General features: G+C 55.4%; 1 protein-coding gene across 2 annotated transcripts in view; it reads right to left on the minus strand.

The window, feature by feature from the left end:
• The window catches only part of MXI1 (MAX interactor 1, dimerization protein), a 58,684-nt gene extending 47,254 nt beyond the window's left edge, over positions 1-11,430 (minus strand). The window contains exons 1-2 of one of the 2 annotated variants that reach the window (XM_050898805.1): positions 11,247-11,430; positions 121-253 (exon numbers count right to left, since the gene is read on the minus strand). In XM_050898805.1, coding sequence (XP_050754762.1) covers positions 121-253; positions 11,247-11,430 — 317 coding nt within the window. Of the gene's footprint in view, positions 1-120; positions 254-948; positions 1,304-11,246 lie in introns of those variants that run through there. The other variant, XM_050898806.1, reaches the window with a different exon arrangement.
• Between the last annotated feature and the right edge of the window lie 6,052 nt (positions 11,431-17,482).

Below are 17,482 nucleotides of genomic sequence, written 5' to 3' on the forward strand. Positions count from 1 at the left end.
TGCTCAGACTCTTCCCATTTTTCCCGCAGGGTAAGTTTCTCTCTTCTGCCTCCAGCTTCCTTCTCCAGCTTCATCCTCCCAGCCAGCCCTGCACCCCACGCTTTCCTGCCCGCATCGTACCTGTTGGCAATACTTGCATTGCTGCCACTGCCGCTGTGTTTCCTTGCCCGGCTCAGCCTCCGCGTGGGCTTTGGGTCTTGTAGTCCAGGACTTGGAACTGAGGGGAAGGTCGAGGCATAGCCATGTTCACACTCTGCATGAGAATCAACAGGCAGGGCATAAAAAAAGGGGTTATTAAAAAAAAAAAAAAAAAAAAAGAAAAAGTCAGCAGGCAGGCCTCACCACTAACCAGTCAGCCTAGCTGGGGAGGCCCTTAACCACAACAGCTCAGGGAAATGAGTGATGATGTATTCAGAGGGAAGTGGACTGGGAGGTGGAGAAAAGAGAGGAAGGGGAGTGTAAAGGCTCTGCCAACCTTGGAGGAAGGACACCACCACTCAAACACCTCAAAACATCAAAAGAAAACATGACAGTCCAGAGAGCACCTCGTCTCTCTCCTCCTGTCCAAGCTATCTGAACCGGGCAAACCAGGCGTATTTCACTGTGCCATCGAGGTCTCTGCAAAGCCAGGGCCACCCACCACCATCCTTCCCGCCTAGTGGGAAACTTTCACACCAATCCCCACTTTTCCCTCCAGAAATCGCATTCACCTCCATCTCCCCCTCTCTGCAAAAACCTTCCACCTCAGCCACCACCTCCAGGAGGACCTGTCAGCCCTGTCCCTCATCAAACCCCTCGCTGTTGGGGATTTACCACCAGCCCACCAGCAAACACTCGCTCTGATCCCCTCCTCCAGGGTCACTCTCAGCCTTCCGCGGGGATCTCTGACCCCAACCCCGCTCCCCCCACGGAGGGCTGTTATCCCAGCACCCCTCCTCCCCCCATTACCTCTCTCCCTTCGCTCCAGATACTCGGCCGCCTCCAGCAGCCGCTGGATGTTGATCATCTGGACCTGCTCCATGGCCCCCAGGCCGGCAGCCGGGGGACTCCGCAGCCCCGGGCCCCCCTCCGCCCCCACGCTCCCAGCTCCCCCGCTGGAAACGGGGGCGGCTGCGGGGGGGTGGAGCGAGGGATCGCCGTCTCTCCCCAGTCCCCGGGCCTCCTCACACCGACAGCCCTCTCGTCCCGGGGGGGCGGCTCTCCTGGGAGGGCGAGGGGTGGGCGCACGGAGGTGGCAAGGGAACACGCGAGGAAACGCCGGAGGAAGGACCGGGACCGGGATCCTCCCCCCGGGAGAGGCAGCGAGGCGAGCGCTATTCCTGACCCAGACCCGTCCCTACCGCCCGGCCGAGCGCTGCCCCACCCGCAACCCTCGCTCCGGCCCGGCCCGCAGCCTCCCCCCGCCGATCCCGGCCCGGATTTACCCCCACTTCGGGCCCTGCCAGGATCCAACCCCCTCGGCCCCCGCCTGGGCTCGCCCCCCGCCCGGCTCGCCCCCGCCCGGATCGGCCCCTCAGCCCCGCGGCGGGACCGGCCCCTCAGGCCGCCCCGCCCCGCCCCGCCCCGCGCGCCCGCCGCCCCCGCCGCCTCGCACCACTTTGTTTACCTCTGCCCAGCGCTCACGGGAGGGGGAGGGGCGCCGCGCGCCGCCGCGGGGCTGCCTGGGAAATGTAGTTCCCCGGCTGCCGCCGAGCACTGTGGGACGGTGGCTGTCTGGGGTCATCACCGGGCCCCACACAGCCCTCCCCCCCCCCCCCCCCCCCCCCCCCCCCCCGGCCGGGGCTGGGAGCGCCCTCCGGGCCCCACGCGTGGGGGCCCAAAGCCTCCCGGGGCAATGGCTGTGTGCCCTCACGCCTGAGGTGATGGCTCCGTGCCCACCCAGGCCCTGAGGTGACGGCTGTGTGCCCACCCAGGCCCTGAGGTGACGGTGGCCAGGCCCTGAGGTGATGGCTCCGTGCCCACCCAGGCCCTGAGGTGACGGCTGTGTGCCCACCCAGGCCCTGAGGTGATGGTGGCCAGGCCCTGAGGTGACGGCTCCATGCCCACCCGGGCCCTGAGGTGGCAGTGATTTGCCCCGTCCTTCCTCCTTCGCTCCCTCCCTCACAGCCCCTGGAGCATCAGCGGCACAAACCCAGCGGCGCTCGCAGTCGTTCGCATACGTCCAGCTGGAAATGGTGGGGCGATGAGCGGCTACGGCTTCCCCCAGGGCCACCACCACCGCCGGCTGCGGCAGCCACCCACGGGCAGCAGCCGCTGCCACACCACAGCGGCCTGCCGGCCAGAGCTCCACGCTCCACCAACATGCTAGGGGTGAGATGGACATCGCCTAGGAGGCAGGACGGACCTGCAGCCACTTCATCCCTCTCCTTGCAAACACCAGGGCTTTCCGCACGTAGCAGTGCCAGGACTGTGGCAAGAATAAAGCAAAGAGAGGCTACAAAAGAAAAAGCTGCAGCCACAGGGTGGGAGCTTTCCACATCTCACCTGTGGAGATGTAACTAAAGACAAGGTGCCAGACTCTGGGAAGTCACACCTGGAGTGACTGACACAGTGTTTCTGATGGGAGACAGAGGTGCAAGACCCATTTTTTAATGGGAACACAGCCCTTTGAGATCATAGACAAAAGATATCACAGAGCAATCTCACTACGTACTATTCTGTATATTCGAAGCAGCACAGAAACAAGTAACAACAGTGACCATCTCAACATTTTAGTAAATACCGTCACACCTACACCTTGCAGTCCAATCTCCACTCTTCTCAGCATCTTGATAATGTATTTACGTCCTGATTTTCATACAGGCACAAAACCCCATGATCACTTCTGTGACTCTGCATTTTGCCAACTACTTTAACGTTTGCTGGAATGGAGCTTAAAAAATGGTTAGCATTTAATTGTATGATACCAGTCTCTAAAATATTTGATCTACACTCATAAAGGGAACAATCGGAGACATTCAAAATCAGAATCAGAACATCCAGAGTAAAAATCTGAATCTCAAACTGATACTGACTTAGAAACCCTCCAAGGGTTGTTTTGTAGTTCTAATTGGGGTTATGTTTCATGGGTCTGAACCTTTAGGCTGTGACTGGTTACATTTGCAAGCATTCCTCCATCAGAACGGGAGCTGGAAAAGTACCTTTAAAAAAACCAGAAAAAATTAGATTCTCAATTAATGGCTTGTGTCTGGTAGCAAGAGCTTTAAGCAGAACACAAAGTATCAGGAGACTCGTGAGGAAGTTGCAAGAGTTGGCAGCACTCAACTTGAGAAGGCCTGGAAAAAAGTGGATTCAGGGTAGCTAACTTTTCTTTAAACACATTTCGCTGATTCACCATTTCTGAGATCTCCTCAGAAAACTGCAGGCTTGCAGCTGATGGAGGTAAAAATAATACCACTATTCAGTTCTTACACAGCCCTTTTCATCTCCAAATCTCAAAGGGTTGATTTGTTTTGTTTCCCTTAAGATGGGACAGTTGAAGAATAAAGGAAGCTGGGACACCTTCAGGGACATACCTCCCTCATTCTGCACTGCGCAAAAGCAAGCCCCAGTCTTTGCTCAGGCAGGACAGCCTCCATCCATGTACCTACACCGAGCCAGACCACAGCACTTGTAAAAATCGGCTTTTGTCTGGGGCAGAACGCAGGGAAGGAAGTATTCTTTCTCTCCCCACCTCTTTTTTTCTACACTGGAAACTGCTGATAGAGCAGATTGTTAAAAGCACATGGAAAGTTTCAAATTTGAGCAGTCTCAGGGAGTTCTTACATAATCTTGGATCACTCACAAAGGGAAAAGGGCACAGGTGCACACACCGCTCTGCAACAGCGGGGTTAACGCAAGAGCATTTCTGGGCTCTAACTGTGTTTCCTCTAACCTGCTTCCAAAACCAGGGAGCCATTTGCCTCTCAGGATTAGCAATACTAAATATTAAAAAAAAAAACCCCACAACCCCCCAAAAAGCCCATGATGAAGCCCCCAAATCACTGCAAGACAGGTTCTTGTCAGCATCCACCACCACCAGTTTTTCTAATGGCACATTTGGAAATACGTGGTGCCACTTTAGGGATTAAATAGGGAAAGCCACGACCGGAAAATGAAGGGGTAGTTTAGGAACATATCAAAGTGTCAGCCTCCTGAAGCTAGTTCAAGATACAAAATAAGAGAGTATGAAGGAGGGGTACACTGACACACACGGTGAATTACATCAGCACTGGAATGAAGTAACAGCAGGATCAGTTCTGCGTGAAATGATGTAGGATCAGCTCTTCCATTTACACATCAGCTCAGCTTCCAAGTCTTTGTTTCTGAAGTAAACAATGTACAATTAGAAAAAAAATTCTGTGTGAAACAAAGCCAAATTTGAGAATAAACTGTGGGACATCTTCCCAAAGAAGGAGCCCTGAAGAGGCAGGCAAGCCAACCGCGGAGCCATGGCAGATCTGCAAAATCTTTCAGTTGCCATCCCAAGTGCTCGTGTGGGCAGGTCAGCCTGCAGAATGCCAGAGTTGTATGTGACAGAAACAAAAGTGGGTGGAAAGCGAATGGCACGAAGAGGCCCGATGCAATTCAACTGCTGACCAAAAACCCCCCAAAGTCACATTTTAAATGTGGTTGAGCAATCCACAGGCAACGCTGGGGAGGGGTTAAGGGAAGAGTATTTTAGGGGAGAATGAGATCATTTAATTTAGTGGCTCCGAATGATCTGTAAGTACAGTTTTCTGATTATAAGTGCTTGCTGCTTGGCATCCCTTCTGGCAGCTGTGATTCACTTTCATTGTGTGTTCTGCTGCTTCGCCCTTTAGAAAGGGGCTTTTTACATTTTATTAAATGGCACTTCGGCAGCCCTCCATTTCCAGCCTTAATAATGGATTTGTTAATCTCCCTGATAGCCTTTCCCTCCTCCTTAGCAACAATTTAAATATCCAAGAAGAAATCTGCAGTGCAGAAATCAATTAATATTTACATCTGAAACACTGCTGTACTATTTTAATCAAGTAGAACAGATGTGGTCTGGTTTTTACCAACATCACCACCACTTGCATTACACTAGCATCTTCCATCAGGGAAATCTTCTAAGAGCTTTCCAGAAAGTAATGTTTTAAGCTTCTCAAACCTGCAATGACTTTAGCTCTTTCCTTTCGACTCTGCAGGAAGGGAAACTGAGGTGTAAGCAGCACAATCGCTCGCCTGAAGACACACCCTAAGCTAGAGGTGGAACAGGAACACAGCTCACGAATCAAGATGCCCAACCCTCTGCTTTGAACACAAGGCTTAGAAGTAACACAATGCTTTGCAACGTCAAAGTTATGTTCAATAAGGGCAATCCCTTTGGCTAAACTGCCTAGCTTTCCATCCCTTCTTTGGCTTTTTCTAAAATCCTCCTGTCTCCAACTCTTTGCAGCCTCTGGGAGGAACGTAAAGATGGCAACAGTTGCAAGAGCTTCCTTTGCCCACCTTCACACAAACCCTGTAAATTCTTAATATCGCTTTCGAAGCCTTGAAACCTAACACCCCTGCAACCAAGGCATCAACAGAGATCCCCAGTAGGAATCATGCTCTGCTGCTCTCAAATCAGGAGAAGATTCATCGATTCCCCACATTTCTGGGGACAGCAGATTCATAAAACTCCTCAGTTTTTCTAGCCAGGGGAACAACGGCTCTGGCATACCTGAATATCCCACCTACCAGCACACACTGTAACAACCAGGTCTCTGCTCTCCCGACTGTAACAGCTCAGCATCGGAGGACTTGTAGCAGCGGGCTGGAGAACATCCCAAGTCCCAGCTACTCAACACCCTTCCAATGCTTTCAATACCTTCAGTAAGGGACCTACACTGCCTATAGGACATGACCTCATTTCTCATCCGGGAGCCTCATTCTCTCGCAAGGCATCAGATAATCCCTTTCAGCACTCCCACTGGTGCCTGGAACCCATCCACTGGTGAGGACAGAAGTTTCTCAGAGCCAAACCACCTGGATATCCAAGAGTTTGAACAGGAATAAAGCGTATGCTGTATACCTCACTCTGATTCAAAGGCCAAGCTCTGCCAATCAGTAAGGCAAAAGCCCCAGGTGCACCGGCTCTTTGGGCTACTTGCTCCTTTCCTCTGGGAGACGTGTCGCTCTGTTTTCAGACCTGCGCTGTGCCCCACTTTATTCTGAGTCAGTGACTTATTCTGCGACTTTGGTCAAGTCACTTGACTGACCCAGCTGCAAAATCAGGAGGACCTCCCATGAGAAAAAAATACACCATATACAGGATGGGGTCCTTCAGCTAAATGAGAAGAAGGTAGGATTCTCCAGCCAACAGCAGAAGGTGCTTCTCTGCCAGCTCTCAGGATGCTCTGCAGACAAAGGATGTGATCGGTTCTCAGCAGCGCTCCTGGCACAGTCCCACGGTTTTACCTCTGCCCTATCATTTCTCCTGCTGTGGCTTCCTTCTGAATTTTACGCTGAGGTCCAAACAGCGTGAGTCAAAATAACCCAACCTGGAAGTGGCTAACACATGAATCACTGTGGCCAGGTCACGAACCAGGAGGAATGAAAGAGGTTTATTGTGAGCTGGATGAAAAATACATAAATAAAGGAGCCCTGTACTGCTCCATATATCACATCACCGTAAGATCCAAGACCATCTATACTGACCTTGAGCCACGTGTTCAGCTCTCATTGATTCAATGGGAGCTCTGCGCACAGACTGAAGGCAGTCTCGGCTCCTTCTGCCCTCTGCTAATTACAGGTTTCTGATACTTCTTTACTTTGGCTTGTCAAAAAAAGACCCCAAACAGCACATAAACAACGGAAGGAGCCATATGATGAAGATACTGTTGACTCACCCTCAAGGCTCAGTTTTCCTCTCCTTCAGAGAGGATTATTCAGGAGCAAAGGACAAATCTAAGGTCACCCATTTGTTATTCCTGGTCAGAAGGTCAATAAACACAGCCAGCACTTGAAGAAGATCTAGCTATCTTCTGTGAGGGGCCAAAGTCCACCGTCCCATGCGTGCACACCTCTACTAGACTTGTGAATAAGGACACCACTGTTAGAGTGGCTTGCTTGCCTTCATGCTTTTAGAAGAGGATATGGCAACATAGGTCTGTATCTGTAGTGCGATCAGTATATATTACATACCATGTCTATTACAGATAAGTCATCATATCCAAAGGATTCATCACGTGTTTACGCAACTCCTACTGACAAAAGCGTGAGTCCACACACACAAAGGGGATGCTTGGCATGTACTAAACCTCAGCTGAGTTTACTCCAGGTCCCTCTAAAAACGTCTTCCAAACTCCAGCATTTCAGCTGCTACAGACTTCCAGCCATGCTTATTCATGAAGTGGCATTTGCAGAGGTTACAGATAAACCAACAGAGCTGCCCTCAGCACAACTTTCATTTCTGAAAACAGCCACTATGATTTTTTTCATGTGACGTTTCTATTCCTTAGATACCAAGTTTAAATTTCTAGAAACAGGTCATTTGGAAACCTGTACATGTCAGTTAGCAAGGTGTGTTGGGATTGGGCTTTGTGGTCTCGCCATGAGAACTGCAGCAAGCAGGCAGGCGGCACTGTTATTCATTTCCAGAGGCTCAACCAGAAAAATAATTCAGTTATATTTCAGTAGCTAAAATACTCTAGTTTACCCAAGCGGTCTGATAAGAGGACTCTAGCCTCCCCCGTCACTGTACTGTAATACAGATAATTTTTATTCCACTTTTTTTTAAAGGTGAGTGAATACTACAAGGGTGGTTTCACTGCTGGTGCTGAAAGGGCACTCCTGAAGCCCTGACGGTACATCCTACTCTGCTCTGTGGCTCTCAGCCCTGTGGTTCTGTTTCCAGACCATCCAGCCAACCCATGGCCCCTCTGCTATTATTCACGACCACGACGATGGGATGTGGGACCTACAAATGTAAAAAAATCATCTCCTTATTTCTCCCTGGGCACCAAGCAGGTAGGAAACTCCTGCCTTAACTGAAAGTCCTGCCCTGGACATGGAAGGCTCCACCGCCCACCTCACACCACTGACCTGAAGGTAGAGGTGGGAAACTGGTGTGTTTTGGGGGCTGAAAAGGGCCTCGTAGCTGCTCCTCTACCACCAGAAGGTGTGACATGCACACTCTGGGATATTCAAGAGTTTGAATCCACAGGAGACAGGGTTGCCTCCACCTCTCAGGGGGCCCCTCTACCAAACAGCATCCACTCCTGCCTGGGACAGTGTTTTAAAAAGGTGAATAACCTGGTACAGCCACCAAACGCTTGGAAGAACGAACGCAGACACTGAGCGTGGTTTATCAGAAACTGCATAAAACTACCAGGAAAACCACTTGAGCTCACCCAGCCGTAGCAGCCCTTCCTTAAATTCCTGCCTTTGGTTCACGAAGCCCTTCAGCTTCCACACAGCTGTGATGCTGATCCCAGCCAGCATCACGGCGCTTCACCCAGCCCCAGCCCTGCCACCCATCCTGGCCAGGAGGAGACAAACATCTACCTGTTACCCCTGTTTTTTTAAGACTGTGTTTCCTTGGGGCAGGGCACTGTCATTCCCCTACGTGTACAGCACCTAGCACAACAGGGCTGTGACTCAGCCACCTTCCTGATGGGAGTAACACCAAAATAGTTCGTTACAGCCCTGCGTAACACCGCGGTCAAATGACCTGGGCATCCTGCAGGAAGCAGGCGAGCACCGAGTCTGCCTGCGACTGAGTTCGGCTGCAGTCTCCATCACCAAACTTTGGAGCTGGTCTCCCCTGTTACTGCTAATTGCCAGGTCGGAGACCGTAACGAGGAGCGACCAGCCATTACCACTGCCTCTGCCAGGCCACCAGCACGGGGTTCACTGAGCAATCACTCCTGCGCTGGCAGACGAAAGGGCATAGTATCCTCTTGGTGCAATAACCTGAGCTCCGCATGCAAATCTCTTCCCAGTAAGACTACGTATATACGTTAGGATATAACCCTCCCACTTCTGCAGCTATTCCTCAGTTTAGAGAGGGCCTGTAACGCTCAGAGATTGTTTTCCAAACCCAGCAGCATTTTTCTTTGTTTGGGAGCAACACGTAAAAGCTGCCTGGTTTACGACGGTCACGTTCTGAACAGCACGTTCAATAGTTGAGCCTTTGGTGAAATGGGACTTTTCAACCTCAAATGTCCTGATTGCAAATTAAAATATTGAAAGGTTTTGCAGAATTGCCTAACAAAAGTGAGGATTTTCAGTACTGTGACCATGATGATTGTTAGTGACAGCTTCAGTGAAAACAAGTGCTCAGGAACGGAGCTGTGTGGATGCAAACACCTCTTTTCAAAATTCAGCAATAAAAAATCCTGTATCCTGCTGTCCTGCTCATTTTCCAGTTCCAAACAAGGAACCACATAAAATGATGCATTTTTAAATGGCGCGTATAAAAGATCAGATACTATCCACCCCAACGGCAAGAAAAATTCTATCCCCTCCGCCCCCAAAAAACCCACGAATTTGACAGCTCCCCTTCAAGACAAGAGCAGTCTTAAAGTAAAAAACAAAAACAAACCAGCGGTCTCACACTTGATTTTCAAAGCAGGGGTGCTGCTGCTTTCACATGCAAACCCGATTTTTGCTGGTAACTCCTGTCATTTTCCTGCTCGCAGCCGCCGGCCGCGGTGCTGCTTAGCTCCTTAGACGCACGGCTTTGCAGATTCATTACGAAACAACAATTAGCACGTGAGAAAAAAGCGTTCCATGTTAAATCAACTTTCGAAAAACAGAAAAGCAGCCTGGATTTGTTCTGGGCGAGTGGAGAACAAGGGCTTTCAGCCCATCACCACCACGGCTTTAGCGGCAGAGCAGCTTCTCCGCAGCGGGATCCCTTTCCCTGGAAGCCTGCGTGCAGGCAGCCGTTCCCGCAGAACAAGGGCACCCTGTACCGTCACCTGCGTGGGACCGAGAGCTGCCATAGCGGGGTGAGCGGCAAGGGGAGGGTGACGGTGCGACGGAGAGGCGCGGCGAGGGGCTCGCCGATCCCTTTGTAAAGTTGAACGAAAAAGAAAACGCAGCACACGCTCCATGAAGAGGAGGGGAAAAGGGAAAAAAAGGAAACTGGGGAGGAAAGGGGAGAAATAAGAGGAAAAAAAAGAAATAAAAAAAATAGAAAAGAAATAAAAATAAAGACTAAAAGAAAGAGTAACAGAGAAACCCGAGAAAAACAGGGGCAAAGCGCCGGTGGGGGAGCGGAGCCCGGGGCTCCGGGCGGCGTTTGCAGGTGACACCCCCCGGGGGAACAGCGGCATGCGGAGCCCCGGGCTCGCCCCCCCCGCGCCGGGCCCCGCGCCCCCCCGCCGCTCCGCTCCGCGCCCCGCTCCGCGCCCCGCTCGGCAACGCGTGACGTCACACAGGGGACCCCGGCGCCGCGCATTGGCGGAGCGGGACGCGCGGCCCCGCCCCTCGGGGGGCCGCCGCCAATGAGCGCGGCGGGCTGCCTCCATGTGCGAACCATGTGGCTGCGGGGGCGGGGCGCTGGCGGGCGCAGCGCCGCGGGGCTGCGGGCGTCCGCTCCGCGCGTGGGGCTCCGCGGGCGCGCACCGCCGCGGGGGGCACGGCGGCCCCTTTGTTCCCGACGCGTTTGTTCCCTACGGTGCCGCCGTCCCTCGCAGCCCGCGGCCCGCTCGGGAGACCGCTCCGCAGGGGAAAGGCGCAGGCTACGCGCACCCTCCGCGCCCGCGGAGCAGGAGGCCAGCGGCGCGGCTGGCCGCCTCCCCGCACCGGGCGCTCGCCCTGCCCTGCCCTGCCTTGCCCTCCCCGCCGGCTACCTGGCGAGCGCTGCCGCTTGCCTACGTGACTCTGCCCATGCCCCGGCGGGGGGAGCGGGGACGTGTCACCGCCTCCTCCCCCGCCGCTCTGGCTCCGCCACCGGCTCCGGCTCCGCGCGGAGCCCGCCGCCCCCCCCGGGCCCTCTCCGCGCCCCCCCTCCCCGCCGAGCCCTCCCTCCCCGAAAAGCGGAGATGCGCCCCCCCCACCCCCCGCGCCGTCCCACTCTGCTCTCCATCCCAAACTTTCCCCCCGGGCCCGGCCTCCCCGGTCGCCGGAGGGGGGGGATCCCACGCGTGCCTCCGCCGCGGGGGGTGCAGGCCGGCCCCGACGCCCTTTGTCACTGTGCCCCCGGCCCCTGCACCCAGCCAAAAGTTTGGGTTATTATTTTTTTCCCCCTTCACCCCCCCCCCCCCGCCGGTCACGCACACGCGCGGCCACGGCCACAAGCCCACACTCACTTTTATTCTCCTTCTCGATCCGCTCCAGGTAGCTGGCGGCCTCCAGCAGCACCTGCACGTTGTAGAGGAAGGTGTCCATGCCCGCCGCGGGGCTCGTGTTGCAGATGTCCCCGAGGGGGCACCGGGCCCCGCCGGCCGCCCCCGCTCCCCGCGGCTCCCTCCGCGGCCGGCCGCGCTTCCCCATGCCCCGCCGCGCCGCCGCCTCCCTGTGCGGCGCTGCGTGCGCGCCTGTCCGTCTGTCCGTCTGCCGGCGACCGCCGCGGTCCTAGCGCTGCCGCCGCCGCCGCCCGCCCCGGCGCTGTGTCGCCCCACGGGCCGCCGCCGCCGTCCCGCCCCCCCCGCGCCCCGGCGGGGCGGCCCGGCCCGGCCGCGCCTGCGGAGTGCGGGCGCCGGCGGCTGCGCGGCTGTCGGTGCGCCGGGGACGGCGCGGGGGGGGGGAGCGGCCGGCGGGGCTGGGGTGGGCTTGTCCCGGGGGGGGGGACCGGCGGGTCGCCCCCCCAGCAGCCCCGGGATGCCCTGCACCACCCCCCCCCAAGCGGCAAACGACCCCCTGGAAACGGCGGGGGGGCTGTGGCGCCGGCGGTGGTGGCACCGCGCCCCCGGGGATGGTGGCACCGCACCCCCGGGGAGAGCGGCAGGGCGCTGGCGGTGCCAGCGTGGCGGTGGGGGCCCCGCTGCACCCGCACCCAGGACACAGAGGCACAGCCGGGCCCGCGGTGCCCCTTGTCACCCCGTGTCACCTCCCGTCGCTGCCCGAGGGTCCTTCCCTGCTCGGGGACCCAGTGTGACAGGCGGGCTGGGGGCCTCTGCTACACCCAGCCCTGCAGGTGCAGCCCCTAGCTCCGGCGGACCCCCCGGCACGAAGCACCAGCGCTTTAATATCAAATTACTCCTCCTTTTTTGAGCAGTGTCCCCCAGAAAGCCCTCTCTGGGTTCAGACTCCAAAAGCAATTAATTAATTTTTTCCAAAGCAAATCCAAGCTGGAGAGCAGGCAGGGGATGCACCAGCCTCCCCCGAACCCCCGCCCGTCCCTGCGGATCCGGGGTCAGGGCCAGGCACACCGTGGCTGGGGCATATCCTTATTTTCCCCTTGTTTTGCAGCCAGGCAGGTGGGGAAAGAGCGCCTGAGCCCCGGGGAGAGAACGTAGGACCTGACCCAGACTGCGGAGGAGGAGGAGGAGGGCAAGTCTTCGCACTTCCACAAGCCATCTGCGATCTCGGGTCCGTGAGTTTTGAGGGGGCAGCAGGAGGGGACCCCGCTGACACCGGGCTGGCAGCAGGTGCCCTCTAACACTCTCCTGGCTCAGCTTCCACCTGCGGCGGCAACGCCCGAGCCACGGTGCTACGCCGGCAGCTCGAAACCCCGCTCCTGCCCGGCCGGTTGGGTTGGTCTGGATCCGCCGAGGAGCCCTGCGGGAGCAGCTGGGGTGAAGCATGGCCCCAGAGATGTGCTGGGACGTGGGGACCTGCTCCTGCCTGGCTGCCGTGGGGCTCCGCAGGCCTCGCCGGGCTCACCGGCCTCGCAGGGGCCAGCACTGGCTGGAGGTAAGGAGAGAAGAGAGGTTGCGGTGGCATTTAAAAGATGCCCTATTAGTAAGTGTTAATTGGTACCTGGAGCCCGCAGCCTCACGGGGACCTGAATCATCCGAGAGGGGATGATGCCCCAGACGGCAGCGCATGCAATGAAGTCCCTCTGGCTCCCAGTTGCTGGGGGCCAGCAGGCTATTTTTGGGAAGCATGGCTGCAGGATTTCATCGGTCACACGCCCTTCCCAGGGCACGTGCCGGAGCTGGGCTGGCTCTCCGGGCGGCTCAGACCAGCCTCTCCTGTGGTCGTGTGGCACCTCACGCCGGCAGCACCACACGGCTGCTGCCGCATCAAAGATGCCCATCACCACGTTTGGCAGGGTGACCCTACTACCACGCGAAACGGGCTGATGGATGGCACAGGGTGGACTGGCAGTGCCCGGAGATGGGAAGTCCCTGGAAAATTAGGAAGCGAGAGGGCACAAAGCATCAGCTGGATTTAGACGTGGCCTGGAGAAGAGTGGGGAAGGCAGAGGTGAGAGCCCAGTGTGCTGGGAGTGGAGCGGAACGGCACGCCGCTGCCGGGCTGGGGTGTGCTCAGCACCCGCACGCGTCTGGCCATCTGCGAGAGCAGGACTTTGCCTGGAAGAGCAGGGGCTGACCAGAGCAGGGGGTGGAGGTGGGAGCCAAGCTGAGCTATAAAGTACATCCAGGCAAGAAAAGGACTCAAAATGTACTTGGCTTTTATTAACTCCACTAACTAGCTGAGATGAGACATGATTCCTGCTTTACAAGTGTGCACCGGCAAACACTCCTATTAAAACCTCAGGCGGAAAGTCTCTGGCTTTCTAATTGTGCAGGGATGGAGCCGGGGATGCGACTCGGCTCTAAACAGCCCTGGTTGCATCCACTGGAAACCTTGGCACAACCGGCTGTCCAGCTCGGCGTAGCACTGAGGGCATCTTTCTGCCGGCTCACCAACAGGGAGAAGGCTTTCCGTGATCTTAGCTTAAAGTATGAGAAGTTGTTACTGAAAACACATCAAAGGCAGCAGAGGCAGCCAGCATCAGATTGCTTAAAAATCAAATGATTTAAAAATCTCGGCCCTTCTCCCAGAAGAAGATGAGGCCGCGTATGGTCATCTGGAGTTCATACTGTAGATCCCGTGCCTAATGGCAGCACCCTCTGTTACCTACTGCATTTCTTGGTCCTCCTCCTGCACCTGTGCAACCCTCCTGGGATTTTTTGGATGCTTTGTGTGAATTGGTGCTGATTCAGCCGTCGGTAGTGGGTACTGCTTTTCCCAGTGTGACATCCCCAGGGTTTGAAGCCATAGTAGTCATAATTTTGATTCCCTTCCCTTCTAGCTTAATTCTGAGATTTTTTTGCTTTAAAGTTACTTCCACAGAGAAAAGTGATCTGAATTATAAGTCTCCCCAAACAGCTTGCCCTGGAAGGGTTCAAGCAGCTCTGCTGTGGCTGGCCAGGCTGCAGGATGTCCCAGACGCCCCCGAGAACCATGGTGGGTCTGGCCCAGCTTGAGGCCCCAGCTACCAGCCCCAGAGCTCCTGTTTGGGAGGGGACCGTGCCCTGGACCCTTTGATGCTCTGTTTCTTCTAACATTTTCTCTATGGGCTTCCATCCTTGTCCACCAGTGGCAGGACACTGAATTGGCCTGGCTGTCCTCGTGCTTTGCTGTAGCAGCCCCAAATCACAGCTCCCATCTGAATCCTGGCAGCCCGTGCACGGCTGGGTCCTTGGTGGAAAAGTGTTGGAGGCTGCGCCTGGACACCTCCCATGGGGACGGTCCTTGTCCCCGTGAGGTTTGTACTCGGAGACAGCCCAGGGCAAGGCACAGCTCAGGCTCTCCCCCGTCAGTGATGCCAGGAGGTGCAAGAACACTTGCCTGTCCTGTCTGCTCCTGGGACAGCAGAGGATTATGGCGTTTGTTAGGGAATGGGGTAGAGAGATACCGGCATTTCCAAGGGAATGGTCCAAGGGCAGGATTTCCAAGGGAACTGGCTCAGGAGAAATGGGGTTTCTGGGGGATGTGGTCTGCGGGGTACATTGCAAAAAAAGAGGCGGGCAGGGGAAAGTACACGGACAGATCGGAGAGGCAACACAGAAGGAGTGATAAGGGAGGAGGTTTTGCAGTATCACCAGCTCCGCACATCCAGCAGATGTGGTCCAGCACCCTCATCCATGGCAGCCTTCTAAATACAGCCCCTTAAGGGCATGCTCTCTTTATTTGCCTTCTCTTTTACTTTGTTTAACCTTTGAGCTCACCCTGAAGTCTTATTGTCAATTTTTTCTCTGCAAGGCGAAGGTGGAGCTGCTTCTCTGACAAAAGTGGAGGGACCAAGTGCAGCCCCGTGGGCCCACGGGAATGGGAGACGGGGTGAACCGGGGCGAGCCGCTGGCACAGCCCCACTGCCCACGCCGTCGGCACGGCCGCCGCTGCCCGGGCATGTCGCCAAAGCATCGCTCACCATGTGAGAGATCCCTGGACCTTTTATCAGCAGCCTGTGGCCGCGTGCTGCCCTCAGTACAGCCTGGCACGGCGAGGGGAGCGTGGCCCAGGGGTGCGGAGGTCAGGTGCCCGTGGTGCTGCTGCCAAATTCACACTCATGGAGGCGGGAAAAATATTCACCCCATCATTTGGGGACTGAGCCAGGTAAGAGGTAAGATTGCCAGAGTGGTTTTGTTTTGCAGTGCTCCAGAACACAGCAAGGTGTGGGTTTAGGTGCAAAGCTGCCCAGCGGTGTGAGTTGCCACAAGAAACCCCGAGGTTAGAGAGTGAGCATCCCACTCCGCTCTGCGGTGGGTATCTCGTGCGTGTGTGTCGTGCCCTTGCTAGGCCGAACAGTGAAAAACACAGCCACCGCTCTGAGCACGAATGGCGAGTCCCCTTCGGTGGGTGTATTTTGACATTGTTCTGGTGGTATCACGCGCTCACAGCCGCTATTTCCCCACATCGCAGGTGTTATCTGTTCAGTTTGTTCCAGTGGCAGCACCAGTGTAAATCACCCCTTGGACAGACCTGGCAGGGTTTGGAGAGGGTTTGAAAGGGTTTCAGCCCTGGGTTTCAGTCTGCAAAGGCTTCTGGAGGCACCTGCTCTCTCTCCTTTCCGGCTAATCCCATTGTAATCCTTCTATAAAATTTCACCTGCCTTTCAAAGTCTGCTGCTGCCCTTTTGGAAGGACAAACCTGTTTTCCAAGCGATAATTGCACTGCCCATCTGCCAAGGGCAGGCATTTCTCACTGCACAAGAGTGAGACCAATATATTAAAAAATTGTTTGGAGGACTATCACGTCTCTTCTTTTTTTTCTTTTTTATGGACACAGTTGTTGTGGTGGTGATGGGCTAGAGCTGGTCTGGAGCAGTTGTACCCTGGAAGGGAGCAGATCTCTGAAGGATCCTGGGTGACTCCTAAAGGCTCGACTTCACTGTTGGACCCGGGAAGTTTATGAGCTCAGGCCCCAGCCAAGAAGCTGCTGCTGCTCCTGCTGCTGCTACCAGGATGGTTATTCCAGCAGCACTGGTGGGCACCGTTAACCCTCGCAGCCCCTTTGGGTACCCATGTGGGATGCCCAGCAGTGCCCCAGCAACTGCTGTGTGCAGGTCGGGATCTTCCCGCACCACCACCTTCACTAGGACACGCTGTGGGTTGCAGCAAGGAAGCAGAAAGCCTCCATCCCTGCTAAGAAGCATGGCTACGAGGAAGAGCATTTTGTTTTTCAGCATTTCTTTTCCCGCTCTGATACCAGCCTTTTCACTTCCAAATATCCAGGTGCTCATTTTTTCATTTGCAACCTGGTTTGCAAAAAAATCAGCCCCTGGACTTGGCACTCAGCGGTGTGTCAGGCCATAGGGGCTTGCTTTGCAGATGAGCTCTGTGCCAGGAGATGTGTTACTAGCATCGCTATTTGTGATCAGCCAAGTGGCCCCAGCCCGACGGCGAGCGCAGGTGGTGCCCAGCTCCTCACCCAGGCACCCAGGCGCGATTTAATCGGGGTACAGAAATCTGCCAGCACAGAGCGATGCACAGAGGTCAGTGAAATCTTGTATTTCATCTTTTCGGTTTCCCATCTTTGTTGGAGACAATTCACGATTCTGCTAAGGCCACCGCTGAAAGTCTTCTCCCTCAACACAGGTCCAAAGTGTGGTCTCTATAGGGTAGCCAAAACCAGCCCCAGGGTCTAGCTGCCAATAGGTTTGGGCTTTAGGAGGTCAGGGAAGAAGTGGTTACCAGCATTGGGCTTCCCCGCCAGCCTCTGTCCCCTGTGTGCCCACAGCACATCCGTGAAACAGCTCCCGAGCCCCCGGGTGCGGGTGTGTCGTGGTTTAACCCCAGCCAGCAGCTCAGCACCACGCAGCCGCTCGCTCAGCCCTCCCCACTCCCCTGGGGTGGGGAGGAGAATCGAAAAAAAAGTAAAACTCGCGGGTTGAGATAAGAACGGTTTAATAACTGAAGTAAAATAAAATATAATGGTAACAATAATAATAATAATAAAAATAATTGTAATGAAAAGAAATATAACCAAAAAAAGAGAAATGAAACGCAAGAAAAGACAAGTGATGCACAATGCAATTGCTCACCACCCACTGACCGATGCCCGAGCAGCGATCTGCACCTCCCGGCCAACTCCCCCCAGTTTATATACTGAGCATGACGTTCCATGGTATGGAAAATCCTTTTGGCTAGTT

The sequence above is a fragment of the Gymnogyps californianus genome, chromosome 6 (assembly GCF_018139145.2).
Source record: "Gymnogyps californianus isolate 813 chromosome 6, ASM1813914v2, whole genome shotgun sequence".
Classification (NCBI taxonomy): Eukaryota; Metazoa; Chordata; class Aves; order Accipitriformes; family Cathartidae; genus Gymnogyps; species Gymnogyps californianus.